The sequence below is a fragment of the Plecotus auritus genome (assembly GCF_963455305.1).
Source record: "Plecotus auritus genome assembly, chromosome: 9".
Taxonomy (NCBI): domain Eukaryota; kingdom Metazoa; phylum Chordata; class Mammalia; order Chiroptera; family Vespertilionidae; genus Plecotus; species Plecotus auritus.
This window is the reverse complement of record NC_137783.1, coordinates 154,206,131-154,226,310: the sequence shown is the minus strand read 5'-3', so window position 1 is coordinate 154,226,310 and position 20,180 is coordinate 154,206,131. Positions and strand designations below refer to the sequence as shown.

The 20,180-nt window shown below is 67.8% G+C and overlaps 3 protein-coding genes across 4 annotated transcripts; 1 reads left to right on the top strand and 2 right to left on the bottom strand.

Moving 5' to 3' along the window:
- Positions 1 to 435: 435 nt before the first annotated feature.
- CIMAP1A (ciliary microtubule associated protein 1A) lies at positions 436 to 3,317 on the bottom strand (the record flags this gene model as incomplete). The annotated part of the gene is made up of 5 exons (XM_080641211.1): positions 436 to 591; positions 1,382 to 1,503; positions 1,645 to 1,746; positions 2,042 to 2,242; positions 3,209 to 3,317. The coding sequence occupies 5 exons, from the start codon at positions 3,315 to 3,317 to the stop codon at positions 502 to 504; spliced, it is 624 nt and encodes a 207-aa protein (XP_080497337.1). The 3' UTR covers positions 436 to 501.
- Positions 3,318 to 4,840: 1,523 nt separating this feature from the next.
- On the bottom strand, positions 4,841 to 6,009 carry SCGB1C1 (secretoglobin family 1C member 1). The gene is made up of 3 exons (XM_080642085.1): positions 5,904 to 6,009; positions 5,241 to 5,440; positions 4,841 to 4,972 (listed from the first exon to the last, which is right to left on the bottom strand). Exons 1-3 carry the CDS (start codon positions 5,956 to 5,958, stop codon positions 4,955 to 4,957), a joined length of 273 nt encoding a protein of 90 aa, XP_080498211.1. The 5' UTR covers positions 5,959 to 6,009; the 3' UTR covers positions 4,841 to 4,954.
- A 5,117-nt stretch (positions 6,010 to 11,126) lies between these two features.
- On the top strand, positions 11,127 to 18,143 carry MS4A10 (membrane spanning 4-domains A10; the record flags this gene model as incomplete). 2 transcript variants are annotated; one of them, XM_080688443.1, is made up of 6 exons in its annotated part: positions 11,127 to 11,336; positions 12,470 to 12,589; positions 13,527 to 13,583; positions 15,286 to 15,417; positions 15,893 to 16,003; positions 17,502 to 18,143. In XM_080688443.1, the coding sequence occupies 6 exons, from the start codon at positions 11,145 to 11,147 to the stop codon at positions 17,610 to 17,612; spliced, it is 723 nt and encodes a 240-aa protein (XP_080544569.1). In that variant the 3' UTR covers positions 17,613 to 18,143. The 2 variants fall into 2 exon arrangements, with proteins under 2 accessions (XP_080544569.1, XP_080544568.1); XM_080688442.1 differs by lacking the exon at positions 15,286 to 15,417 and having other exon boundaries at positions 11,145 to 11,336.
- Between the last annotated feature and the right edge of the window lie 2,037 nt (positions 18,144 to 20,180).

Below are 20,180 nucleotides of genomic sequence, written 5' to 3'. Positions count from 1 at the left end.
CCGGAGGTTGCTCCCACAGCTGCAGGGCCGCGCTGGGTGAGCGGAGGTCGGATGGGCCAGCTGCCCAGGGGCTGTGCCCCGACAACGTGGTGCTGTTGCTGAGGGGAGCGGGGTGGGGTGTCCAGGCAGGCGTGTGTCCTCCGTGTGCTGTGGCCCAGCCCAGAAGTCACCTAGCAGCAGTTCGGGGCGGTCACTGCGGACTCGAGGGGCAGAACAGACCCCTTCCCCGGGACGGGGAGAGCCCATCAGGAAGGGAGAGCACGTGGGGTCAGGGCAGCCTCGCCCCCAGCCCTCCTGTCTGCCCAGACCCCAGGCTGGCCAAGCCTGCCCCTACCCCAAGACAAGTCCATAACAAATGCAACCATGATTTATTATATATGTGGGCACACAATTAGCAAATGGGGTGCATAGAAAAATGTCATAATTGTCCAAACAAGCATGCTTCGGCCCGCAGGCCAGGCGGGGGTGGGTGGGTTCTCCCAGGTCCCTGCCCCGCCCGGGCTAGTCCACCTGCAGGATCAGGGGGGTCATGTAGTCGGAATGCTTGATGCCGAAGGTGACGATGGGGGCGCAGGGCTTGGTCACTGTCACCTGGCGGAGGAGAAGCTGTGAGGGGCCGGCGCCCCTGCCCCCACCCCACAGGCCCATCTCCCGCCCCAGCCAGTCTGGGCCAGGTCTCCCGGGCCCCGCCCTCTTCCCTGCACCCCTCGGCCTGCCAGACCTTCTCGGGGCTGTGGGCTCCCGGTCCTGGCTTGAGGGTCTTGTCCCCCGGGGGCTCCACTCGGGCCGCGATGGTGTACTGCGGAGCCTTGAACTTGGTCACCTGCACGTCGGTCTGGTGGTAGGCCGCGGGACCTGGGGTCTGGGAGGCGAGAGGCTCAGACAGGCTTGGCTGCCAAGCAGGCGACCCGGAGGGCCAGGCAGTGCTGGGGGGCTTCCAGCCCCGAGTCACTGTGCACGTGGGTCAGGGGCCCTCCTGTCTCCACAGCGTGCCCCGTGGCGGTGAACCCCCAGTGCTGTGGGTCCCCCGCACCCCCCCTCCCCAATTTCAGCCTCGTGGTGGCAGTGACGCCCCAGCGTGTGGCAGCTGGGCCCTTCCTGTGGCCTGGCGGCGGGCGGGCTGGGCAGCAGGGTCATCGGAGCGGCTCGGCATAAGCCCCTCCAGAGCCCTCCCCCAAATGCCTCCCGCCAGCCGCCTGCACCCACAGGGCCCCGGCGACCCCTTCGCTGCTCAGCCCTCCTCCGCCCTCGAATGTGGCCCAGGCACGGGGCTGCCACCCAGGGGATGAAGAAATGAGGCGCCTCAGGAGGGTGGGGTCAGGCAGGGGGGTGGTCCTGGGTCTTGGGGGGAGGGGTCAGACGGCCCCCGGGCGGCCCTTGCCTTATGCAGGTCGTCGCTGAAGCCGCCCAGCTTGCCGCGGCCCTTGATGGAGTAGGAGGGCTGGGAGGCCTTGCCGACCGTGTGGGGCCCCATCACCATGGGCAGCATGTAGGCGGCGGGGCCTGCGGGGGGGGGGGGGGGGGAGCCGGGGGGCGCAGTGCTGAGTCTCCGCTGGCTCCGCCTTGGACTGCCCGGTACCCGTGGGCACTTAGGGCTGGACCCGCCTGCTCCCCACCCGGGTCCCCACCCGCTCGGCCGCGGACCTGGGGTGCTGTCCACGCGGAAGGTCTTGGTCCGGGCAGAAATGGAGTGGCTGGGCGCCGAGTCGAACACATACTTGGTAGATCTCTCTGGAAAGTAGTCGCCTGCGGGGGGACAGGAGCAGAGGGGGTGCTGGGAGGGCCAGGATGACCCCCAGCTTTGTAGGCGCCGGGCCCTCGGGCCCCCACACCCATGGTGACGGAGGAGTCCCCAGGGCAAAGGGGGCTTGGGGGTGGGGCAGGGGCCCAGGAGGCCAGGGCTCCCCGGTCAGCAGCTCCGAGGAGGAGGCGCCCAGGCTGCCAAGGATGGCGGTGCTCCCTCCACCACGGCTCGGCTCTGGCTCCGGCCCGGCTCCAGGGGCTGCTGCAGGGCCGGCGGGGCGGGGCCCCTGTCACTCACCGGGGCCGGGGGTCATCGTGGTCTTGGTGTGGTAACGCCCCAGGATGGAGAAGGCGGGGCCGAGGTCCTTGCCAGTCCTCAGTACCTTGGGGTTCACGCTGTAGCGAGGCCCCGGGGAGCAGTTCTCGGTCAGGAGCAGGGGGGCCCCGCGGAAGCTGTAGGCGGGTGCACGCAGCTTGGTGGGCGTGTGCTTCACGAAGCCTGTGGGCGGGGACTCTGAGCGCCGAGCCCACCCAGCCCCCACCCTCCCCACCGAGGGGTTGATGCTGGGAGTGGGGTGAGCCCCAGGCCCTTCCCATCCCTCCCCCATCCCTCCCCACCCCTCCCCAGGCCCTCCCCATCCCTCCCCATCCCTCCCCACCCCTCCCCAGGCCCTCCCCATCCCTCCCCCACCCTCCCCACCCGAGGGGTTGATGCCGGGAGTGGGGTGAGACCCAGGACCTCCCCATCCCTTCCCAGGCCCTTCCCCACCCTCCCCACCCCTCCCCATCCCTCCCCCACCCCTCCCCATCCCTCCCCCACCCTCCCCACCCCCAGGGGTTGATGCTGGGAATGGGGTGAGCCCCAGGCCCTCCGCATCCCTCCCCCATCCCTCCCCACCCCTCCTCACCCCTTCCCAGGCCCTCCCCACCCCTTCCCAGACCCTTCCCCACCCCTCCCCAAGCCCTCCCCATCCCTCTCCCACCCTCCCCACCCCGAGGGGTTGATGCTGGGAGTGGGGTGAGCCCCAGGCCCTCCGCATCCCTCCCCAGGCCCTTCCCCACCCCTCCCCACCCCTTCCCCACCTCTCCCCAGGCCCTTCCCCACCCCTCCCCATCCCTCCCCCACCCTCCCCACCCCTCCCCAGGCCCTTCCCCACCCCTTCCCAGGCCCACCCCACCCCACCCCTTCCCAGGCCCGCCCCACACCTGGCTGGTCCCTCCCACCCCTTCCAGGCCCTTCCCCACCCCTTCCCAGGCCCACCCCACCCCACCCCTCCCCAGGCCCTTCCCCACCCCTTCCCAGGCCCACCCCACCCCACCCCTCCCCAGGCCCTTCCCCACCCCTTCCCAGGCCCACCCCACCCCACCCCACCCCTTCCCAGGCCCACTCCACCCCACCCCACCCCTTCCCAGGCCCGCCCCACACCTGGCTGGTCCCTCCCCCCCTTCCAGGCCCAGCACCTGCCTGTGGAGGGTGGAATCAGGTACTTGGGTCCGGGGCTGCTGTAGAGGGCCATGATGGGCCCCCGGGGGCGATGGGGCCTCCAGGTTCCCACCCACACTTCTTCCATCATGGCCGGCTCTGTCATGAGGAGGGTGAGCACAGGCTGGGAGGCCCGCCCCGCCCCATGCCTGCAGGCCCCCCACTCCTCAGCAGGGCGGCAGGCCCCCCACTCCTCAGCAGGGCGGCAGGCCCCCCACTCCTCAGCAGGACGGGAGCGGGGCCCCCCACTCCTCAGCAGGGCGGGAGCGGGGCCCCCCACTCCTCATCAGGGCGGCAGGCCCCCCACTCCTCAGCAGGGCGGGAGCGGGGCCCCCCACTCCTCAGCAGGGCGGGAGCAGGGGACCCCCCACTCCTCATCAGGGCGGCAGGCCCCCCACTCCTCAGCAGGACGGGAGCGGGGCCACGCCTCAGGCAGTGGACGCTTCTGTGGTTTGCTCTGCCTCCCAGCCCAGGGCAGCAGCGTCAGCTCGGGGACACGCCAGGCTGGCTGTCTCTTCCAGCCCCCCCGCCCCCCGCCACCCTCCCTGCTCCAGGGGGTCTGGCCCGCCTCCTCCCGCTCAGAGGGTGCTGGGCGTGCCGGCCGGGCAGGGGTGGAGGTGGGGGCTTCTCGCTGAGGCTGGGCTGTGGGGGAGCTCGGGGCCCCCGGGAGGCCCTTACCTGGTCCAGGTGCAGCGCTCGGAGCAACCTATGGACCGCGCCTCCTCAGAGGCGGTCCCGAGAGGGACATGGACAGGGAGGCTTCCGCCTCTCCCACCGGGGGCTTGGAGCTCTAGAATGTGGCTCTGTGGGACGGTGGGTTCTAGATGGCCGGCTCTGTGATGCAGACAATGGCTTCTGTTAGGAGAACCCCGCCCGGCCAGGCCCGCACTCCCAGGTGGCCAAGGAGCCCCCCTGCTGAGCCGCCCCCCACGGAGCCCTGAGTGAGCGAGCGGGGAGCAGGCAGGAGGGGCTGGGGTCCCGGTGAGGGTGGCTGCGCCCCTCCGGTGCGCCAGGGCTGGAGGGGAGCTCTGTGCCGGAGCCCTGCTGGCCAGCGGCCCTCGGGGTCCTCACCCCCGGGGCCTGCCTTCACCCCGCAGGGTTCCTCCTGGGGCTCCGGCCCCTCCCGGGCTGTCTTCCAGGCCCCTCCCTTGGGCGACTTCGGGGACTGATTGCTCTCAGCCCCTGGCCCCGGGCCCGTGCTCACCGTGTGTGCTTATCGTCTCAGAACGCGCCCCCCCCCCAGCCGGCCCCCCAGCCTGGCCACTTCCCCTCGCCGCCCGCCAGCCCGGCCCCAGCCCCTGTTCCCGCTGCAGCGCCGGCTGCACACGGCCTCCTGCCCGTGGCCTCCTGCCTTCCATCCTGCTGGGTCCTTCGGCCTCCACGGGCCTCAGACAGGATTTCCCCGGGCGGGGGGGGGGGGGGGGGTCCGCCGTCTGTGTGGGGCACTTATGGGTACATGCTTCATGGGTGCAACCCATGTATGGGCACCTGTGGGTGTGTGCGTGCGTGTGTGCGTGCGTGCGCGTGCATGCGTGTGTGTGCGTGTACGTGTGAACCTGAGTGTGGGAAGAGACGGGAGCCAGAGTCGGGCTGCAGGAGGCTTTATTGATTGAACGGTGGTGGATAAAATCACTCCGGGGAAGTGGCAGTGGGGTGGCGTGGCCACGGCGGCTCCTGTAGCTGATCCCGTGGCTGCTCGTGGCCACATCGGGTCCCTAGGCGCCGTCCTCAGCCCAGCACAGCCACCTGCAAGGCAGACACGGTGGGTGCCCTCCCGGTGACCATCACTGGAGGGCCGCTGGGAAAACGGGCGCAGGCCACCCCGTGGGGGCGGTGGGCTCGGGCACACTGCAGCTGGGGCCCTCCTAGCCGCTGGGGAACTGGGGTGTGGGGGGGGCTGAGAGCTGCTCCCGGGCAGGGAGCCTGGATGGCGCCCTGATGCTGAGGCAGGTTCGGGCGGGGGGGGGGGGGGGGGCTGCAGGCCCGGGGAGAAGGGCGCCCCCAGCCACGGTACCAGCAGCTTGATCAGTTCCGCCTTGTGCGAGGGCTGCAGGCCGTCTATGCAGGACTTGAGCGCGGTCAGCGCCTCCTTGCAGTCCGCGTTGATGTCGTACTTGCCCAGAGGCCCCGAATAGAGCTCCTCTGGGTCCCCCACCAGCAGCGTTTGCAGGAAGTCCATGAAGAACTCATTGCTGTCCTCCTCTGCGGCCAGCCCTGCGTGGTGGGGGACAGTGCCGGCCCTCACCTCCAGGTCTCCCGCCTCAGCTGCCCCAGGCGTCCCCCACAACGACCCTGCCTCACCTGCCCCCCGATCTTCCTCCACAACATCCCCCGATCCACCCGCCTGCGGACGCCGCCCATCACCCTAACCTCAGCTTTCTTCACTCCGTGCTTCTGGGCCGGGGGGGGGGGGGGGGAGGAGGAGGATTGAGCCCCAGACACGGAAACCCCCCCTCCGTGCGAGTTTGGCCGGCCTGAGGCTGGGAGGGGCGGGTCAGGCTGGGCTGGGGTGGGTATGGAGTTGGCAGGGGCCCGGGGGGTTGCCCACGTCTGTTCTGTGATGGAGGAGGGGTTGGGGTCCTGGGAGGTGGGCGCCGTCCATGGTGAGGCCCAGCGCCTGAGTTCCTAGCTTCCTAGCCCCCCCCCCCCCGGAATGTGCCGAGGCCCCTGGACTCACCGCAGATGCAGAGCAGGGTGGCGGCCGCCAGCAGGAGGGTGCTGCTCCCCTTCATGGCGACGGCACAGGTGCCTCAGGAGCGGCCTGGCAGGCTTTATGTCTGTCTCCGGGCAGGGCACCCGGCGGGGGGCGGGCCGACCTGCCCATCAGGGCCGGGCCAGTGAGAGCCCAGGCGGCGGCAAGGGTGTGTCCTCCCCCCCTCGGTGGGTCCTGAGCGGCGCGGGCTGGGTGCTGTGCCAGGGCGGGTTGGCAAACGGTTTGGGGCGAGTGGATGGGCGAGGGGGCGAGGGGAGCCTGGCCAGTGAGGCGGGGCGGGGGCTGGGGTGCTGGGCCTCTGGCTGTGGCGGGCTTGGGTGGGATCCGGGTCTTTCTTTGGGGTGGGAGTCCCCTCCACTCGCCGAGCCTGGGCCTCAGGCCGGCGGGCTCCCTGCAGCAGGCGTGGCAGCAGGGGCGGCTCTGGGTGTGGGGCCCTGAGCGGGCACCGGCATCCAGGGGGTGGAAGGGGGCCTGAGGGGACCTGGGTGAGGAGGCAGGCCACCCTGAGGCCTTCCCGGCAGGAAGGAAGGGCCCCAGGGGGGACACACCTTCCTCTGTGGCTCGGCCGGCCTGGGGAGGCCTAGGCTATGGGGGAGGCCGTCACAGCCCCCCAGCCCCAAGCCCCCAGCCCGGTGCATGGGAGCGGCCAGGCCTGGTCCGGAGCCCTGCTGCCCCCTGGTGGCTGATGGTGTCAGCGGGGCCGGTGAACCGGTGGGAGTCAGAGGGGCCGAGCTTCGGGGTTTGCATCGCGCACCTGGGTTTCCAGCGGGTGGTTAAGAAAAGGAAGGGAGAGGGGACCGCCACGCCCCCCCTTTCTTCCCGAGAGATGGCAGGGACCCGGGTTGGGGAGGGGAACTAGCACAACCGCCTTAGCTTCCCGCACGGAGGCCCAAGCGGGGCCTGTGGCTGTGGGGTTGCCTTTCGGAAAATCACCGGCCGAGTGACCTGCCCATCGCCGCCCCCCCCCCATTTTCACCGTCGCCCCAGAGCTGAGCACCGCCGAGCTGGGGGTAGCGCCTGGGGTCCCCTGGGCCGTTCTCCCCTTGGGTGCGCGTTTGCAGTTGTCCACCATGAGGTCTTGTCCAGGGCCCTTCCCTGGCTCCGGGGAGATCTCGCCTCCCTTCGCCGCCGGCCGCTCTGCGAACCGGTTGACTCGCCGGCCTTGGACTTGCCCAAGGCGACCTGCTGGGGTGTTCACCGCCTGCGTTTGGGGGAGCAGAAACGTGGGCAGCCCGCACCGCTGGGCTCGAAGCAGGAGGTGCGGCCGGAGGGCAAAGAGCCAAAGTCTAAGGTTATAAAGAGACGCCGAGCCTCCGCGGCTCCGAGGGCCGAGGTGGAGCCGACGCGAGCAGAGCGGCCAGAGCTCGGCGTGGCAGCCTCGGTGAGTGGCCCCGCAGCGGGAAGGAGGGGGTCTTGGCCGGCTTTCTGGAGGCAGAGCCTGCGACAAGGACTGTGTGTCCTGGTTGAGAGGGAACGCTCTCCAGAGCAGCGGGACCGGGCGGGTGACATGCGCCAGGGCCCGGTGAGGTCCCAGCACCCCGCGCCCCAGGCGGGTCCCTCGAGGTGCGGGCTGCTCCGAAGCACAGACTCCCGCCCACCGTGAAGCCGGGAGGCGAGGTTTCGTGGGCCAAGGTGCAGGGTTTGGGGAAGGGTATGACTGACACTCCCCATGGGGGCAGCTGTGAGCCCTTAACACCAGCAGTCACAGCGGCCAGAAATGGGTGTCCCCCCAGGAAGAGGACCCGGAAAGCCGGGGGTGGTGGGGGGGACTGGAGGGGCGCGGACAGCACGTACCCCATGGCCGAATTCCCGCCCTAGAGCCCTGCCCTGCTGGCAGCCACTCCTTGCAGCTGTGGGGGTGGGGTGGGGAGGGCGCCTCAGCCATTCCAGTCCAACCCCACACTCCACACACAGAGACAGGTTTGAGGGAGCAGAGCCCCACAGAAGGGCCGGGACTTGCCCAGCATTCAGATCATCCGGGCCCCTCGCACCCCGGAGGGGAGGCCTCCGTTTCCCACAGGGCCCTGCGTTTGCAGGTGAACCCCTCTTACCACCAGCACCCCGTCCTGAAGCTCCAGGGGAGGCTGGCTTTGGCGCACTCACAGCTAGTTTCTAACCAGCATCTCCTGAACCCCAACCCCCTGAGGGGCTCCCTGGTCCCCTACCCGTCCCTCTGTCACACGGTGTGACTTGATACCTCTCCACTCCTGCCTCTCTCTGCTTGACCTGCACGCACACGCGTGCACACAGGGGCATTCTCACGCAGGCGTGGGCACCCTCGGCGGTCTCCCTGTCCTCCAGGCCTGCGTGGCCTCTGACTAGGTCACGGCTGCTCTGCCAGGCTTTCTCGGTGCGCGGAGTCAGCCTCAGACCCCTGGCTCCCTACACTCAGCGCCTGCCCTCCCCGGCGTCCCGGGGCCCCCACGCCCCTCCCCCCGTGGTCACCCCTCCGGAGGATGACAACCCAACAAAGATTGAGGTGCCTGGCTGGCAGGACTCCAGGCCTGTGGCGACACTGGCTAAGGGTTATTGAGCATCGGCGCTGTGCCCGGCCCTGCCAGGTGGCAGACATGATCCCAATCAGTCCTCACAGCCGCCGCCCCACCCAGCGCGGCACCAGCGCCCCCCAGGGGACAGTGAGGAGACTACGATGCTGAGATGTCATGGCCCAAGAGCCAGGCTCCACGGAGCAGGGGCAGGGTCTGGCCCCGGCCTGCCCACCCCATGCTCACGACCTGGTCCACTCGGTGGGCGCCGCGGGACCTGCGGAGACCCAGGCCCTGGCTGGTCTCCTCGGTGGTGCCCGTGGGCTGGACCTGTAGGCCCTGAGCTGGCTGAAGGGACCAGCGAGGGTCAAGGCTGAAGGTGTCCCCCCTGGAGCCCCAGGGCCCCACCGCGGGCACAAGCCTCCTCGGGACTTGGAGTTCGCAGCTTCTCCACAGCCAGCAGACTTTCCCCTCTGCTTATCTAGGTCCAGCCCTCATCACGCCCCCCCCCCCCCCCGCCCGCAGGTGTACCAGCTCCCTGTAGCAGCTCGCTGTCCCTTGAGGGAATCACGCAGACTTGGAAGTGACCCCAGAGGTCACAGTCCAGTCCCTGCCCACTCCGTGACAGGCACAAGAGAAATCAAAAAGGGATCCAACTCCTGCCCCCAATAAAAAACCCACAACCCGACGTCTGTGGTCCAGAAGTGATCCCCACAGATTACCGAGTAGAGAGAATCCCTGGGCAACGAGGAAAAGGGTCCGTGGCTAAGGAAGTTTGGAAAATCGCCTTCACTGCAGGAATTCCTCAGGGCCTTAATCTGCTAACGAGGGGGAAGAGGATATCCAGGGTTTCCCAAACTTATTTGACCATGGAACCTTTCGGCAGCTGATCTGTCAGGACCCGTGTTCCGTGGAACACACTTTGAGAAAGGGCTTCTTGGCTCTTATTCCCTGGTGGATATTTGAACCATTCCCGCTGCCCCAACACTGGGACGCGAATGGCAGGTGGAGGGCCCCTCAGTGCCCGGGCACACACTGTGCCACCCCAGACCCCGCTGCCAAGAAGTCTTCCTCCTCTCGTACGTCCCAGTCACATCCAGGCCCAGGGCCAGGCTCTGTCCTCTGCGGGGCCCCGGCGTCTGGGTGTAGCCCACGCTCACTGATGCAGGTCTCCGCCACCAGCTCCCTCCCTCAGTCCCCGCCGCGTCCGAGGGCCCAGAGAGCTGGGGGTTGAGGGGGGCACATTGCCAGGCACCCCCTTCCTTCCCGCCCTGTTCAGGATTTCGTCCCCCAGGCGGCCCGCCCTTCGGCCTCCCAGGGCTCCTTCCCGCCCACCGTCACCTCCGCGGCAGGAGCACCGCCAAGCGTGGCTGTTCGCACAGGACCGCCGCCCTCAGGGCGGGGACTGACATCTTGGGGAACCTGCCCCTCCTTTCTCTTTCTCGGAAAGAGTGAAAACAGCCGCTCCCTTTAGAGTCTCCTCGTTAGTCCCGCCCCATGAGAATCAGCTCCTGCCAAGACCCCACAGCCAGCCCCTCTCCTTCTCTCCCAGCCCTCACCCACTCCACTCTCCGGGCAAAGACTTCAGCTTTTCACCCAGTCACCGGGCAGCCCCCAAGTTCGGATGCGCACCCGTCATCAACGTACAACATAGCCCTGGCCGGGTTGGCTCAGTGGATAGAGCGCCGGCCTTCCGACCGAAGGGTCCCGGGTTCGAATCCGGTCAAGGGCACGGACCTCGGTTGCAGGCTCCTCCCCGGCCAGGGCCCTGGTGGGGGCTCGTGCAGGAGGCAACCCATCGATGTGTTTCTCTCACATCGATGTTTCTCTCTGTCTCTCCCTCTCTCTTCCACTCTCCCTAAAAATCAATGGGAAAATATCCTCGGGTGAGGGTTAACAAAAAATAAACAAACAAAAACCACTAAAAAACCCCAAAACAATAAAACATACAACGTAATGACCAGGCCCCCCAGCAAGTGTGGCTTCAAGCCTCCTGCAGAGTTTCCCCACCCTTTCTCATGCCGTTGAAATGCCCAGAACATCCGTTTTCACTCATCGAGGCAACAGTACTCGAAGGATTTAAGCCCATCAGCTCTGGAGCTGGTCTGCCAGGCTGTAAGTCCCAGCCTAGTCATTTACTTGCTGTGTGACCTCAGGCAAGTGGCTTAACCTCTCTGAGCATCATCAGCAAAAGGGGAGCAGGGATCAGGATAACATCAGATAATGAATGTAAAATGCTGATCACACTGCCAGCAGCAGAGAAGGCACATTTGTTAAATGTTGGCTTATCGTCTGGATTAAATATTGACTTCCCAGCTCAGCGTCGGCTCACAGCAGGTCCTCGGCAGGCGTTTCCGTCCGTCCTCTCCCCAATCCAGGAGGCACGATTTGACCCCCACCGCCCTCCTTTGCCTGATCGGGCCCAGCAGGCAGGGAGGATTTACAGAGTTCCCCACGTCTGCCACGGCTCTTGCCAAACGGCACTCAGGCAGATGGGTGAGGCCTATCTTTGGGTGGATGTGGGGGGGGGGTCTGTCTGCCCCAGAAGTAGCTGTGTCCCTGCAAACCCCGCCCCCAGGGGCCAGGTTATTCCAGGTCAAATCAAGTCCAGGGGCTGCTGGGCGGGGCAGCCACCATTCTGGAGGGCAGAGGTGACAGGCACGGACGGGCCCTGACTCGGCCCGTGTCCCTGGCCGGCAGCCGGATCCTCTCTGGAGTCATGGCAGCAGAAGCCCCCCGAGCCGCCGCAGGTGTTCCAGGAGCTGGGGGTTTGGAGCCATGGCAGGCCCTCGGCCCAGCCCAGCCCGGCCAGACAAGCCCACCCCTGAGGGCGACCCAGCCCGGCCACCTGCCTCCAGACTGGCACCAGGAGAGGCCCCGGGAGAGGAGCACCCTTCTCAAGGCGCTGGGCGTGAGTGTCCATTTCCTGGGCGCTGGGGGTGGGGAGGAGGAGAAGGGGTACACGGGGAGGGTGCTGGGGAGCCCTGAGGGTGGAGGGACACTCATCCTACAATTGTTTTTTTTTTTTTTTTTTTTTTAATATATTTTATTGATTTTTTACAGAGAGGAAGAGAGAGGGATAGAAAGTTAGAAACATCGATGAGAGAGAGACATCGATCAGCTGCCTCCTGCACGACCCCTACTGGGGATGTGCCCGCAACCCAGGTACATGCCCTTGACCGGAATCGAACCTGGGACCCTGCAGTCCGCAGGCCAACGCTCTATCCACTGAGCCAAACCGGTTTCGGCTCATCCTACAATTGGAGACGCCGAGAGGTGGCGAGGGGCTGTCACACCCACCAGCCCTGACTCGGGGCTCACAGGAAGCCCCCAACAAGAGAGGTTTCCTCTCTTCCCTTCTCTCCCCCACCCCCCCACCAAGCCCAGGCTGGGAGGACAGTTACTTGATCCCCACGTGTGGCAAGCAGGCACAGCCATGGCATACTCAGCCCCACGTTGGGCGCCACATGTGCCTCACCAGCTCAGCCAGGTTCGGTGAGCCTGAGAGGGGGCGGTGAAGGATGGAGGAAAGACGGACAAGAGAAGAAAGCTGGGTCTGGGTGGGACGCTGTCCTCTCTGACGGAGAGCTAGCGACAGCACCACAGCCTGCAAGCCGAGGCTTTATTTTATAGCCGGATTCCTCGAGGCAAAGTAAGGGCGTGGTCAAGATGTTTACAACATTCTCGTGGGTTTCGAATCCACTCCATTACATGCACCTGAACTCTATCGAGCCCAGAGGGGCTACAGGTTCAGACCATAAGGTCAAGCTGACAGCTGTAGCTGTGGCTATCATTGGGCAGGGAGGGCTCTGCCCTCCACGCTGGGACCTGCACGTGGCTTGGCCACTGTGCCCTCTCATTAGTCCGAGGCTTGAACCTGTCCGAACGCTGTAGCCACTCTCCACACCCCCCCCCCCGCCTCCCCAAGGAGTGGGCCTTCCTCGCAGACCCAGGAGCCCTCACACGGTGGGGAGCCGGCTGGGCCAGGCACCGATGGCCTCTCCAGGGCCGGGCCCCTAACGGTGGCTCCCCGTCCCGGCCCAGGCCTCCCACGTTGCCATCGGGATGCTGCACGCGGTCCTCGGGGGTTACCTGGCCTTGGCAGTGAAGAACCTTCACCTGGTGGCGCTGAAGTCTTGGTACCCATTCTGGGGGGCTGCCTCCGTGAGTAGGAGCCAAGCGTGGGCCGGCTCTGGCATTTGGGACGGGATGCCGGTGGGGCTGAGCTCATAACGGCAGCACCCGCCGGGGCCTCCGGGGTCCCCCTCTCTGCTCTGTCCTCGTCACTCCTGAAGTAGCCCTTCCCAGGAGAAGGGGGTGAGCATGCACCGGGCGCCCCGCCACCTCCCGCAGGCTTCCAGGTGGCCAGGCTGCTTGTAGATGCAGCCACGCGTCCCTGGAGCCCAAGTCTCTGTCGGGTGGGTCTGCAGGAGCCGGAGGGTGTAAGCGTGGCTCCTGCCCTCCCAAGGCCCTGGGCGGGACGGAGCGAGAGGAGGGCAGCGCACACCGTCCCCCCCCCCCACACACACACACACAGGCTCCAGGGCGTCCTCGACCCGGGTGGAGGCCTGCTGGGTGTCCCAGCCCCCCGCTGCCACTTGGGCCACTGTGCCGCTCCGCTCCGAGCTTCCGGTGCACAGAGATGGGACTGTCTCCGAGTGCAGTGCCCCTTCACCCCTGGGCCCCGGGTGGACACATAGTAGGCGCTCAGCGAACGTTTGAAAGTATCATTGCAGAAATACACACAGACCGTGAACGGAGAGCGCACCTCCTCCCACCGCACCATCCAGGAAGGGGAAAGGGTCCGTGTGGAGGGCATGGTGCAGCTGCCCCCGCAGGGAAGGTGTGGGGCGCGGAGAGGCGGGGCGCAGCTTGACCCCGGGTGTGGAGGTCTGTGCGGAGGGCAGAGCCGCTGGCTGGCGCAGGCCTGGGACGGGCCATGTGGCTGGCAGGGTGAGCCCCCTTAGCGGGAGAAATGGTGCTCTCCCTACCGCCGGCCGCCACAAGTGGGTCTCCTAAAGAATAGTGAGAAGGGGAGGAATTTGTGGGTTTCAAGGAACCCCAGCTTCTCTCTTGTGACTGTTTCAAATCTGGCCTGCAGTTCCTCATTTCAGGGATCTTGGCGATAGCAGTGGCAGTGGTTTCGAAAACCTCTCTGGTGAGTGGGAGCACGGAGCCGAGTTCGCTCCATCCCCAGCCTGGGGCACCTGTGAGGGAGGGGCACCCCGGGAAGCGGCTGGCCAGGAGGAGCCGGGAGCAGGCACAGCCTTCCCAACAGCAGAGGGCGTCCACACAGAGGTGCCCAGGCCCTGGAGGCCTGCCCCTCACTCATGTCCCTGCCTCCCTGCCTTCCTCCCCACCCCCCCGCCTTCCTCCACCCGTTCTGTCCCCCGTGGTGTCCGGCCTGGAGGTGTCCTCCAGCCCCTTCTGCACATAGCCGCCGAGTGACTGTCCTCAAGTTCAAGCCTGACCCTACCGCCCACTGCTGCCAACTCCTCCTGGCCCCCCGGGCCCAGACCACAGCTGGGTTCCCTCCCATTCACCGGCCCAGCTGTGGCCCTCCCTGAGCCGTGCTGCCCCTGCCCAGCCCTGGCCTCTTCCCGCTGCACGCTCTCTCCCGCCTGACTCACTCCTGATCACTCGTCACGCCTCAGCTCCCACGCCTCGGCTTCCCTGGCCGCCATGTGGCCTCTGCATCCACGCAGCTCCTGGCCTTGCCTGGCCCCTCCCCCCCTCATGAGGTGCCTGAGCATCTTTCTAGCCTGGGGCGGGACGGGGGGGGGGGAGCGGGGGGGCGGGGGGGTACAGCACAGAGCAGACACCAGCACAGACACCGAAGTCCTGGCAGGTCCACTGAGCCCTCAGCCCGGCCTGGGCTGTGGCTGCCCCATCCCCACTGGGTGGGGTGCGGGGAGCAGAGGGTGGGGTGCAGTGTACCTGACGGGGCAGAGGCGGGAGGGGCCCTCCAAGCCCCGCCCCTTCCTCCTGGGCTGGGAACCTCAGGACCAAAGGCCTCCCCGTCCTATACCTGAGCCAGGGAGCCCCGAGCCTGGAGACCTCCGTTCTGCACAGGAGGTGGGGGTCCCTGTGTTCACACGCTTCCTCGTGACAGGCGTTTGCTCTCACTGAGAGGCTCTGGGAGTAATGCTTAGCCCAGGACGGTGATGAGAGCAGCATCTCAGGGACCACGTGGGGACGGCGGGGGGGGGGGGGGGCGGGGGGGGAGGAGGGGAGGACAGGGCACCGTCAGGGGAGGAGGCTGGGGGAGGGGCCGCTGGCTGTTGAGTCCCTGGTCAGTGAGCAGAGCTGAGGCCAGGCTGGGGGGCTGGGGTTTGCGAAGGAGACCCAGCGGAACCTCCTTTATTACTGAGCCTTTGGGCCTGGAGGCAGCCCCGGGCCCCAGGCCTGAACCCGAGGAGGTGGGAGCCAGAGCCTCCGGGGGGCGGCTGGCCGAGGAAGGCCTGCGTGGCCGGGAGCCTTTAGCCCAGAGACGGCGGCTCTTCGCTGCGGCCACAGAGCCAGCTGCCGCTGTCACTGCGCTGTCACTGTGCTGTCACTGCGCTGTCACTGTGCTGTCACTGCGCTGTCACTGCGCTGTCACTGCGCTGTCACTGCGCTGTCACTGTGCTGTCACTGCGCTGTCACTGCGCTGTCACTGTGCTGTCACTGCGCTGTCACTGCGCTGTCACTGTGCTGTCACTGCGCTGTCACTGCGCTGTCACTGTGCTGTCACTGTGCTGTCACTGCGCTGTCACTGCGCTGTCACTGCGCTGTCACTGTGCTGTCACTGCGCTGTCACTGCGCTGTCACTGTGCTGTCACTGCGCTGTCACTGTGCTGTCACTGTGCTTCCCGCCGCAGAGGGCGCTGTGCCCGGTCGCCAACCTCCTCAGCTTCTTCTGCGTGCTGGCCGGCCTCTTCGTCATCGCCAAGGACCTCTTCCTGGAGAGTCCGTTTGAGACCCCGATCTGGAGACCGTACCCCAACAGCACAGTGAGTGCCAGGCCCCGGGGCCTCAGACTCCCAGGAAGGCGCTGCCTGGGGCGCGGCTGCGAGCACGTTCCTGGCGCCGCTGGGAGCCCCGGCGAAGGTGCGGGACCTCGGCCAGCCTGTTCCCCCGCCAGCACCACGCCCATCACCGAGGCCAACCCCCCATTCAGATGGGGGCCCTGTAAGCCACACTGCTCTTCTCTCAGCCCTGATCTCCCCATCTAAGTGGGGTGCAATGTGGTCATGCCCAAGGCCCCCCGCAGTCCTCCAGGAGGGACCCAGGAGGCAAATTCCACCAAGGACCCCTGGGAGCCAGGCCTGGGGCGGAGAGCAGTGACAGAGACAGACCTGCGGCCAGCCCAGCCCACACAGCACCCCCGCCCCCGGCCCCCTGCTGGCTGGTGTGACCCCTGCCCTGCACGTGCTGGAGCAGGCACCCAGTGAGGCCCGCCCCCCCAACCCCCCCCCCCACCCTCAGGTGCACACCCAGAGGCTGCAGCTGGCCCTGCTCAGCCTCACCTGCCTGGAGCTCTTCCTGCCTGGGCCCACGGCCGCCATCGCCTGCAGGGATGACGCCCTGTCTGCGGAGGTGAGGGCCTCACGAGATGGGGACCCGAGGGGACGGAGGGCTCAGGAGGGGGCGTCAGGCCGGCGTGCATGAGAGCGTGTCTCTCGCGGCTGAGCATTTGCTCAGAGGGGCCGCAGAGGCACCCACAGTCCGGAGGGAGAGGGAGAAGGAGGCATGGGGCAGAGCATGCCAACTGGAGGTGAAAGAGCGGGGCCACCCAGAGGGAAAGCCAGGGGCTCCGGAGCAGCAGGCCGCAGTGCTCCCCGCTCGGGAGGCCGGGAGACCGCATCGGGGAGGCCTGGGGGGCAGGACTGGGCCACGATGCCAGAGGGACCTGCCGCGTGGAACAGCGTGGAACAGCATGTGCAAGGGCCTGGCCCGGGCAGGTCTGGGGGAGCTGGAGCGGGTGCGGGGCTTGGCCGGGGCGGGCACACCGGGTGGCGCACTTTACATAAACGTAACTTCAGCCGAATTCCTCAGCCACCCTTTGAGGTCGGTCCTTGCTCCCCGATCCTACGGATGAGGAGCTGAGGCTTAGAGAGGTCAGGTGGCTCCCCAAGGTCAAGCTGCTGGGAAGGAAATCCAGGCCTCAGCCCCAGGCCTGTGCAGCCCGCAGCCGAGCCCCGTGCACACGTGTGAAGGGCGGAGCGGCGGGCTGGGAAGTGGAACCTACCCTCGCCCCCCCCCTCCCCCGTGGCCCTGAGCGGACAGACGCCCTGGGCTCATTTTATTAGAGAAAAAACGCCCTGCCACCAGCCGGGCTTAGAACACGGTAAACACGGGTTCCAGATCCCGTGGTCCTGCCGCCGGAACCCCGACTGTGCCATGTCCGCGCCAGCGCCCCCTGGGTTTTCTCGTAACGCGGACAGGAGGGTGGCCGGGCTCTGCGGACACCAGGCAAACACGTGTCCCCGTCACTGCGTGCCTGGCGGGGAGCCTGCAGCACGGGCCGCCCGCTTTTCGGGGTGGCGGCGAGGCCCTGCCTGGCCGCAGGGATTAAGGGGGACCGGACACGCACCGGCTCCGGTGGCTGCGGTACCCAGCCCCGGCCACGAGCCGGCAGCGCCCAGGGACAGCTGCTTCCCGACACGTCTGGTGTCAGCAGTTTGAAGGGGTCTCCCGGGGCTAGCAGCAGGGTCCCCTCCCTTCTGACACTCTTAGCGTTAGACATGCTCCTAGAATGCCTGGCCGCTGGGAGGGACCGTGGGGGGTCCGCCGGCTCGGCCCGCTGGGGAAGAGACGGTGCGTGACTTGCGTGGAGTCGCCTGCAACGCGGGTAGCCGGCCAGAACGAGGGCCCAGTTGGCTGACCCCCGTGGGCCTCTCCGCGCTCCTTTCTCAAGAACGGGGGGCGGGGGGGGGGGAGAGAGAGCCAAGTGCCACCTCCACGGAAGTCCCTCTGTGTCGCCAGCCTCCGTTTCCCCTTCTTCCCGGGGAACCTCCGACAAGCGGGCCAGCGGGAAGGTGCTGTCAGGGCCACTCGCCCGCTGTGCGGTGCTGACAGTGGCTTCCTTGTGCAGAGGGATGACTTGCCCCTGGTGCCCGACGCGGCGTGGGCGCTCCGGGAGCCCCCCCCATCCTACGAGGACGTGACTGGAGGAGGCACACGGGCGGGGCCGGAGCGGAAGTGAAGAGGCCCTGGGGTCCGCCCAGCAGCGGCAGATCCACCCGGCCCTCCCCCAGGGGCGCCCCCGCCAGAGGCCAGCGGTGCTGTGTGGAGACCTGGGTGGCCTGTCCTGGTGGCCAAGGTGGTTGGTGGTCCCCATCCCCCCGGGCACAGAAGGGCCTCCAGGCCCCCAACCCCTCCAACACGTCAGCATCTGGTTGGTCAGGGCACGGCCAGGCCCTCCCCAGCCGCCCTGCCTGCTCAGGCTCAGCCCAGGGGGCCCATGCCGCACCGCCCAGCCTCCCTGGCGCCTTCCCCATCGCCGGGTGCGCGGGGCTGGTCCGCGTGGGCCGCGAGGAGCCAGAGAGGGTGCCTGGCTTTGCTAGACTCAACCTGTGCGAGTCTGGGCTCTGGGTCCCTGGGTGCAGGGGGAGCAGCAGCGGTGCTGGCTCAGACAGAAACCACGACCGATTCTTCCCTCCACCGTCCACGCGTCCCTCTGCCTCCCTGGGCCTAAGTGTCTCCCACCACAGCATGTGGGGCAGGCGGGTGACGTGAGCGCAGAGCCCCGGCCAGCTCTGAGGCCAGGAGTCAGGCAGGGATGCTGTGAGCGCAGACCCCTCCCCCCTCCCCAGCTCTGAGGCCAGGAGTCGGGCAGGGATGCTGTGAGCGCAGACCCCCCCTCCGCCCCCCCGGCCAGCTCTGAGGCCCGGAGTCAGGCAGGGATGCTGTGAGCGCAGACCCCTCCCCCCCCCCCCAGCTCTGAGGCCAGGAGTCGGGCAGGGATGCTGTGAGCGCAGACCCCCCTCCGCCCCCCCGGCCAGCTCTGAGGCCAGGAGTCAGGCAGGGATGCTGTGAGTGCAGACCCCCCGCCAGCTCTGAGGCCAGGAGTCGGGCAGGGATGCTGTGAGTGCAGACACCCCCTCCGCCCCCCCGGCCAGCTCTGAGGCCAGGAGTCAGGCAGGGATGCTGTGAGTGCAGACCTCCCGCCAGCTCTGAGGCCAGGAGTCAGGCAGGGATGCTGTGGCGTCCTGGCCTCTGGGTCGCGGGGAGACTGCAGCCCCAATTCCCAGCTGCTGCTGGTGCTGAGTAGCAGGCGGGGGAGGGACGTCTGCCTCCCGCCCGCGCCCCCCCCCAGGGCGGCCTTCGCCATGCCTGCTTGTGGGCCGATGATAACATGCCCTCGGCGTGTCCTTGCATTGAGCTTTTCTCGTGTGACATCACGTGAGGGGCACTTTGTATCGGCAACAAGCAGAGTCCAAGTCTGCCCACGAGAAGCTGACCACAGGACAGTGCGAACAGGCTGGAAATAAAGCGAAGCTGACGCCCCACCTCCGTGACTCGCCGGGTCCTCTCTGCTTCCTCGCGGGGCCACGGGCACCAGCACTCCGGCCCCTGCCCCCCGCCCCCCGCCGCCGGACCCTCCGGGCACGTGCAGAGCCCCCACGTTTGCGAGGAGGAAACGGAGGCTCAGGAATGTCCGCTGACTTGGTCGGATGTGGGCGTCGGCGTCAGTGCAGGGGGCTCCCAGCCAGGAGGAGACCCTTCCTGCCACAGGATCAGCGGGGCCGAGGGGCCGGAGGGCAGGACGGCCGGCGATCTGAGCGGGAGGCCCAGCCGGCTGGCTCCGCGTCACCTGCGGGCGTCCTGGCTGCCGCCTGCGCTGCGGGGAGTCTCCTGGTGTCCGCTGGCCCGCGGAGTGCAGTGCGTGGGAGACCCCTGGCGACCTCACCCGGGTGGCCCGCGGGGTGCTCTACAGAGACTTGGGGACCCTGCTCTCGCCCTAGGCCCTTGGGGGAGAGGTTAAGTCTGCAAATGGGGTGCAGAGCCGTTCTGAGCAGGAGGGGAAGGCCTCCTTCACCCACATGCTCACCCAGGCAGGAGGGGAGGGCGCAGGTGGGGGAGTTCGGGGGCTCAGCGCGGGCTGGGGCAGGAGGGGAGGCCCGAGGGAGGGTGCAGGTTGTGGGGGGCTCAGAGCGGGCTGGGCAGGAGGGGAGGCCCGAGGGAGGGTGCAGGTTGTGGGGGGCTCAGCGCGGGCTGGGGCAGGAGGGAAGTAGAAAACGCCGCCCGCAGGTCAGGTTCGGTGGGAGGAAGGAGGAGAGCATTTCCCCACACGGTGGCACTCGAGTCCAGAAATGTTACAGCCGCCGCCACGGAGCGCAGGCCCGGCCGCTCAGAGGCACAGGCCCGGTGCCCGGCCGGACCCGCCCTCCCAGCCGGCTCCCCTCAGCCTCCGCTCCCTCCTGTCCGGGTCCACGCTGGTCCCTCCTACGTGTGGTCCCGGGACCAGGGCCTGGCATCACCGGGAACCGTTAGAAACTCGCCCAGGCCCTCGAACAGCCTGCCCTCGGGTGCCCGGGCGACGTGTCCCTCACAGTCCGGGAGGGGACGGCGCACCTGGGAGTCGGTGGTCCTTCTGGAATTCGGTCCACACGCTCTGCCGAGCCCAGGGAGACCCCGCGCCCACAAACCCTGCTGCCCCTGCCCGCAGCCACACTGGGGTGCGGCACAGATGCCCCCCCCCCCGGGGTACATCCTTCCCAGACAGCAAAGGGCAGCACGAGGTTCATGGGGAGCCCGGCTGCCCCCGGGG

What these genes read in the sequence shown, in the direction of transcription:
- SCGB1C1 (XM_080642085.1), bottom strand. Translation starts at nt 5,958, where the DNA reads ATGAAGGGGAGCAGCACCCTCCTGCTGGCGGCCGCCACCCTGCTCTGC. An exon ending in CACCCTGCTCTGCATCTGCG is followed by an intron (nt 5,441 to 5,903) that starts GTGAGTCCAGGG and finishes CCCACCACGCAG; the next exon opens with GGCTGGCCGCAGAGGAGGAC.